The sequence below is a fragment of the Berghia stephanieae genome, chromosome 3 (genome assembly GCF_034508935.2).
Source record: "Berghia stephanieae isolate SIO BIC M18660-M18661 chromosome 3, UCSD_Bste_1.3, whole genome shotgun sequence".
Lineage (NCBI taxonomy): Eukaryota > Metazoa > Mollusca > Gastropoda > Nudibranchia > Aeolidiidae > Berghia > Berghia stephanieae.
In genome coordinates this window covers 90,928,422-90,935,735 of record NC_088362.1, presented here as the reverse complement: position 1 = coordinate 90,935,735, position 7,314 = coordinate 90,928,422, and the positions used below count along the sequence as shown (strand labels likewise).

The 7,314-nt window shown below is 40.0% G+C and overlaps 1 protein-coding gene across 1 annotated transcript; it reads right to left on the bottom strand.

Annotated features, from left to right (window-relative positions):
• Positions 1–1,852: 1,852 nt before the first annotated feature.
• On the bottom strand, positions 1,853–4,855 carry LOC144969386 (E3 SUMO-protein ligase ZBED1-like). Its single transcript, XM_078908495.1, has 4 exons — positions 4,290–4,855; positions 3,979–4,203; positions 3,162–3,694; positions 1,853–2,160 (listed from the first exon to the last, which is right to left on the bottom strand). Exons 1-4 carry the CDS (start codon positions 4,847–4,849, stop codon positions 1,853–1,855), a joined length of 1,626 nt encoding a protein of 541 aa, XP_078764621.1. The 5' UTR covers positions 4,850–4,855.
• Positions 4,856–7,314: the final 2,459 nt, after the last annotated feature.

Sequence of the window (7,314 nt, the reverse complement as noted above, 5' to 3'; positions counted from 1 at the left end):
ATCTTACATTAAATAAATTAATCAGTTAATCAGTATATATGATTTGTAAACATTTGAGTGCATTCCTCTTAGTGGGGGGTCTGTGCTTCTGTCTGGATGAGACTTTTAGTGATCTCAAACTAATTACATTGATAGTGTGCTCTTGGAATCTACACCTGTTTCTTATTTGAACCAATTCCCCTTTGTTTGTCTTACCTTTTCTTGGGTGCTTTAATTGTAATTCTGGAACTTTTTACTATCCCATTTTCTTCCTTCTTACTGGTGCTGATATGACCTTAATGTGTTGCAAGCGCCGTAAAACCCTTAAAAACATCAAAACATATTATTATTATTATTATTATTATTATTATTATTATAATAAATTATCATCATTATTACTATTACACACCAGCACAGTTTCCTCGAACTCGCGGATTCATGGGAACTCATTCGAATGTCCCAAATTTTTTATGTTATTCTTTGTTATCATTCCATTTCTTCCTTCACCCCGGACAAGGTTTTCTTGAACTAATTTCACCCAGCCAGCATTTTTTTAAAATCGTTTAATTGAAGGATTTTTTTTTTTTAAATTTAAAAAACTGTGGTTTCAACCAGTAAGGTGACATTGATGGTTACGTATGTGTGTAACTATCTACACTGCATGTATATGTATACAGTATCTGGGTGGGGTTCCTGACTTCCCATAGTGAGCAGGGAGGCACTTACTGTGTCTTCTATCCCCTTATATCTGTTTTCCAACATGCTTTCTGTCTTTGTCTAGGAATGAGATTACTTGGTTTTGTCCTGGTCCTGGCTGGGAGGGAAACAGTCAAATGCATAATTATTGTTTTGGGTGATGATATTTTTCTTCCCTTGTAAATCATCTCTCTGTTATGTATTTTTTATATTTGTTATTTCTGGGTGGGGATCCTGACCTCCCATAGTGGGCAGGGAGGTACATGCTGTGTCTTCTATCCCCCCATACCCATTTTCCAATTGTTTCCTGTCATTGTCTTGGAATGAGATTACTTAGTTTTGTCCTGATCCTTGCCGGAGTTCCTTGGCTGGGAGGGAAACAGTCGAATATATAGTTATTGTTTTGGGAGATGATATTTTTTTTCCTTGTAAATCATCTCTCTGTTATGCATTGTATTATGTTTAGTTTACATATTATATTATATGATTGGTAAACATTTGAGTGTATTCCTCTTAGTTGGGACATGTGCTTGTGTCTGGATAGGATTTTTAGGTGATCTCAGACTAAGTACTTTGACTGTGTGCTCTTGGAATCTACATCTGTAGCCTATTTGAACCAATTCCCCTTTGTCTTACCTTTTCTTTTGTGCTTTAATTGTAATTCTAGAACTTTTTACTATCCTGTTTTCTTCCTTTTTACTGGCGCTGATATGACCGTAATGTGTTGCAAGCGCCGTAAAACCCTTAAAAAACAAAAACAAAACAAGATTTGTTATTTTGGATGTAGGGGAGGGGGGGGGGGGGAGACTTGGGACACCAAGCGATGTTTCACTTTTCAATCACAGGAATCGAACAATTTATAAAATTATGCTTAGAAAATTTATAGACACAAACAGGAACATTTCAATTTACAACTCAAGTGGTTTAATCCATATTTCTCTCATGATATTACTATATAATGTCATCGTATTACTATCACTAAAATGGGGAGACTTGGGACACTTTGGGGAGATTTGGGACACCATGGGGGATGGGACAACGTGGGGAGACTTGGGACAATTAAGAAAAAAAATGATCAAAAACGCCAGAAAATAAAGTAGAATTAATTCCAGAACAACTACTCTTGTTCATTTAACCAACTGGCACGCGCTGTCTACACACTAGTTACATATTACTATTACTGAATGTCTAAAAGTCCAAAGTTTATTTTGAAGTTTAGAAATCCCATTGTGCGATTGGTTGTTCCATGAGGCACTGGAGGTGGAAGGATTGCCTTGATCATAATCATATCCTGGGGGAAAGGCGCGTCTTCCTCATCACTTATTACAAAAGCTGCAGGATTCTTTCTGCTCCGCTTGTAGTAGCGTACAATAATGTCTCCATCGCTGTCCACATTCTTCATCACCTTTGCAACGTAGTAGGTGATCTTACGTTTTCCTACAAATTCACACAGAACATAGTCACCTACTGTTACATTATCCACACCTTTTAACACAACATTAAATCAATAATAGTGATGTTTTTAATCTATTTTTTGCACTGGGTGGTGGCCTATATATTGAATGAAGCTTGACTGAGTCATGTTTAAAATCAATGACCATTCCTACCGATTCGAATGCCGAAAAATTGTTGACATCATGATTAAATCTAATGGTCAAATTTGACCTATAGACCACTGCAATTCCTCCCCCTCTCCTTCCTTTTCTCGGAAATGACTGAGTTGTATGTGTGAGTGGTGTTAAATCCGACACAATTGCTTCATCCCCATTCTCCTTTAACCATGTTTCAATTATTATTAGAATGTCAATAGATCTCTCCTCAATCATATGTTTAATGTCTAATGTTTTATTGCGGCAAGACTGGGCGTTTATTGTCGCCACTTTTAAAATTGGAAGTGATTTCTTTTCACTCATAAGTGGTATAATTGTCTGTGTGGTAGGTGGCCGTGGTGTTTTATTTTTAGGGGTGGGCCGATGGCCACACTGTGTTGGGATGGCCCTTTGTTTTCGTATCCCTCCTCGACTCAATCGATGTTTCGGTTCACTTGTTTCAACACGGAGTTTGTATTCGCTTTCATAATCATAACAATAATTATTACTTTCATTGTGTAAAATGTATTCAAGACAATCGTTGCTTTTCGTAAGACTTGTCATCGCGGTGGACTGTATGGTGACGTGTGTTTCCTTTTCTAGATTCATAATACTGGACATCGATGTTAGAGCACAGTGAACACTTGTAGTAAAATAAATAAACAACTTTGTTCATAAAATAAAACACTTGAAATTATTAAAATTTAGCATAAAATTCACGAATGATACACAAGTCCTTTGATGAAAATAAGAAATAATTATATCACTCAGAAGACTAAAACGTCACAATTCGATTGGTATAAAAATCCAGAATTGAGAATGTGAATAAACGCTAAAATAAATAGAAAACACAGAGCAATTTGAAACGTGTCAGCCTGCAAGGCGTGTTACAATTACCGCCTCTTCTCCACTTCTGTCGTGACTGTGGCCGTACGCCTTGAGGTGCTGTCAACCAGAGTGTCAAACTGTGACCAGAGGTCACTTGTGCTTTCTTTGGCCTCTGTTGTAGAGGGTGCTGGCTCCTCCCTGTCCGACTTGATGGCCGCCATCTCAGTGGTGAGTCTGGGGTGAGAGCATTCTCAGACGAGAATGCCAGTTTCTTGAACTGTGGGTCAAGAATTGTTGATGCACCCAGGGGAAAATGCTTCTCCACGTCTGGGAAGCGCCTGTTTAGGCTATCCAGCAAGACTTGGGCAAACTGCGACTTTTTGGCCTTCTCGCTGAGTTTTGTTCTCAAGGCCTGGAGGAGAATCAGCACCTTGGAAAGAGAGACGAACTTCTCAGCCGAGAATTCTCTGGTGACTTCTTCGAAGGGGCATAGGATCTCCACTGTCGTCTTTGCAAGTTGAAGGTCACCTCCGTCCAGGCACATTTTTGGTCGGTTCATGTAGCAGAGAGCTCTGGTGACGGTGTCGTGTTGCTCGCAGTACCTCTCCAGCATCTGGAATGTTGAGTTTCATTTAGTCTCCACCTCCATAAGCAATTTGTGCTTCTCTACGTTCGTCTCAGGGTCCTCTTGTAGAGTCGACAGAAATTCGGATGCCTGGGGGCAAAATAACACAAGCTGCAATTAGTAGATTGAATTTGAAATGCGAAGTTAAATGAAAGGGGATCAGGTAATAGTGAGGCAATGAGGACACAGACAAGGTAAAGATAAGAGGGTGGGAGTGGAGCAGTCTGAGTTCTGGCGACAACAAATACAAGTTAATGAAACATACATACCTTGCTACTGTGGTGAAAATAGCATATGATATCCCTCACTCGCTCTCGCACTGTTACCAGTTGAGTCTCGGCGATGGCTCCCTTGACAACCAGGTTGAGCATGTGCGCAAAGCATGGCATCTGTCGTTGGTCCATTAGTCTCACTGCGGCCGTCATGTTTGCCGCTCCATCAGTGACAATGGCAACAATCTTGTGAAGATATTCCAGGTTGTGCAGACTGTGGAAATTTCATCAGCAATGCTTTGGGCTGTGTGGTCTGTCTTGAGATGCGATGTTGTCAGAACTGCCGATTTCAGCTCCCACTCGTTAGTTATGTGGTGGCACGTGATGGTGAGGTAGGATGCAGTTTGTCGTGATGTCCACCCATCGGTGGTCAATGCGATGTACTCGGTCCCTTCCAAGTCTGATTTCAGGACTTCGACGTGTTTGTCATACATGCTCTTCAGATGTTGTCTCGATAGTGTTGTATGGCTGGGGATCACAAAGCGTGGATCCAAAGACTTCACAAAATCTCGGAAGCCCTCGTCTTCAACGATGGAGAACGGCTGCATATCTTTGACAACCATGAACATCAACTTTTCCATCAACATCTTCTGCCTGTCGGATTCCTTGGGATACTTTTCTCTCTGTTGGACGACTTCTTGAAGAGTCGGCTGTTCCAGGCGTGGCTTCTTGGCTTTTTCTTGGGCTTGATCGTTTTGGAGCTCTCGTGTTTCCGCAGGGCGCTTCAGCCTTAGGTGTTTGTTCATATTGCTGGTGTTGCCACAGTCTGCCATTTCCATACTGCACAGGGAGCACTTCACTTTCTTCCCGGGACTCTTGGTGAAGTGGGTCCATACAGCACTTTTCTGCTTGGAGGCCATCGTACTTGCGAGTTGACTAATATCAGCGTCAGTGGTATCATAAAAAATGTGATGAATGATGAATTATGTAATTTTTCTCCATTTATATAGGAAATTGGTACCATGCTTATGTCCAAATTTGGTAATGATTAGGCCTTAATTAATAGCCTATCATCATTTCTCGGAAACGGAGCGGAACCATACCAAATATGGCAAAGGAAAATTAATTTTCTCAGTTTTCTCAGAAATTTAGAAAGAAATATAATGTCCAAATATGGTAACAGAATCGAGTCCGGAGTGAGGAATCGTGGAATCGAGGGGAATTTTTTAATCGAGTCCAGAATAGAGTCTTGCATAAGGACTCGATTCTGGAATCGGAGCTCTTGGAATCGATAGGACTCGATTCCGGAATCGAGAATCGCACATCTTTACCGATCTCCCTTTGAAAGCAACCATTACTTCGTCAATGCTTTGCTTTTGTTGTGGAGTGATTCTAGCCAGATTTTCACGAAAACCTTCAACCCACGTTCGAACTTTCCATATCTTGTCAGCTTTTTCCTCAACTGAAACTGAAGTATTGTCTACAAAGTGGATGTTTCGAGCTAACACTTCAAATCTATTTTGAGACATTTCATCCGCAACTAGAGGATATCTTGTCTCAGAAGCCCAGTAGGCTCTCACACTGTGTCCCTTCATGAGGCCCATCCTGAGGTACAGACCAATAAATATCTCTATCTCTTTCCTCGTTGACTTGAGCTCAATACCATGTTCTACCAATGCATAGTGGTTTGACTGGTTTGCCACATTATCAAGCATGTTGTCAGTAATTAAGTCCCTGAAATACTCATATGGTGTTTTCAATCGATGCTGGGGTGCTTCTTCGGGTATGCCTTTGAACGAAGTGTCCTCATGAGCCATAGGCACATCGCTCTTCCAACATCTGGGAGATAATTTCGATGTCTTCCTGTTCACGCCTTTCATTCAGTTTTTGTCTTAAAACGGATAACGGTACATCATCTTCAGAATCATCACTCAGTGCGACATGTTTTCTCTTTCTTTTTGCTCGTGGATTGTTATTAGGGCCTTTACTTGTTGAAGGGCCTACCTCTTCTTCCTCCGATTCACTCAGATCTGACTCATGTGGAACGTATTCGTCTTCAGAGGAGGCAACATCACTGTCATCTCCGCCAATCCAATCAAGGATATCTGTCACTTCAGTGTCATCATCCATTCTGTGGATGAAACAAATTGAATAAAATGAAGAAATATTGTGTGTATAAAGTCGTTCAAAACGGTATATCTAAGCTTTATTGACTGTCAAATTTATCATTTAATTCAAAACAGAGTATTGAATTAACATCACTTGATAACAAGCCTCAAAAGAAATAAGTAAACCATACCCAACGCAGTGATTAATAATGCAGATATCTTTCAAAGGCCATTGTAGCAGATCTGCAACACACAGAAGGGAGTACTCATCCCACTGTAGCATATATGCTACACCAATATTGAGACACCAATAAAACTACCTTATGTCATTGTTTATTGCTAAATAACCAATCAAAACAAAGAATCAACATTTAAAAATATGTCTAATGACAATTTTAGTGTTTTTGTACCTACCTTTATTTTGATTGAAGCGGATTTAAAAAAGTCAGAACTGCAGTGGCTTGCTGTGTTGACATGTGAGGTGAAACAGGAAGTATCCCAGATGTTAAAAATAGAAACTGGGGAAAATCATTGTTTGAATATTGAAGAACATCAAGGGAAGTAACAGTGATGATGCAATACCATGAATTAAATAATGAAGTATGCCCTCTGTGACTGACTTATTTCAATGTAGCAAATATGCTACGGTGGGCACTAGAGGGTTAAGTCCGTTTACAAAGGCAGTATCAAATGCCAACTGTCTCGCTTCTGATGTCTACAGTCCAAAAAATAACAATGAGCAATTCTTTAGATAGTCTGCAATCATTTGCTCCTGAGTCGGCGTGAACACTAAAGCATTTTTATAGTTGGTGTCAAGTCGTTCGGAAGAAGAGTGTTCGGACTGTTTGTATTGTTTCACTTTCCTGTCCAGTGTCGACTTTGGAATTCCACTAGATTTTTCTACTTCTCTGAGAGTTTTCCCTTCAATGACCTCTAATGCAGCAGCCAACATCGCTTTATGCGAGATGCAGCAACGGTCGGTTGTCCTTTTGTGTACTCGAGGCATGGTTCCTGGGGAAGATAGATAAAAAATAATCCCTCAAATGACCATATTTTATTGCACTATCAATAGCACTACGGCACTTCATTAGAAGGATACACTGATACACCCACACATTCAATAAGTACAAAATAATCTGTCAAGTTTACTTGCTATCCAGTATGTCTATTTTTGTTACACTATTGTTTAAATCAATGACATATACGCCATGAAACGTTTATATAGAATGAAGATAAAAGTTGTAAAAAACAATAACCGGGAAGAGTTGTGACATGTC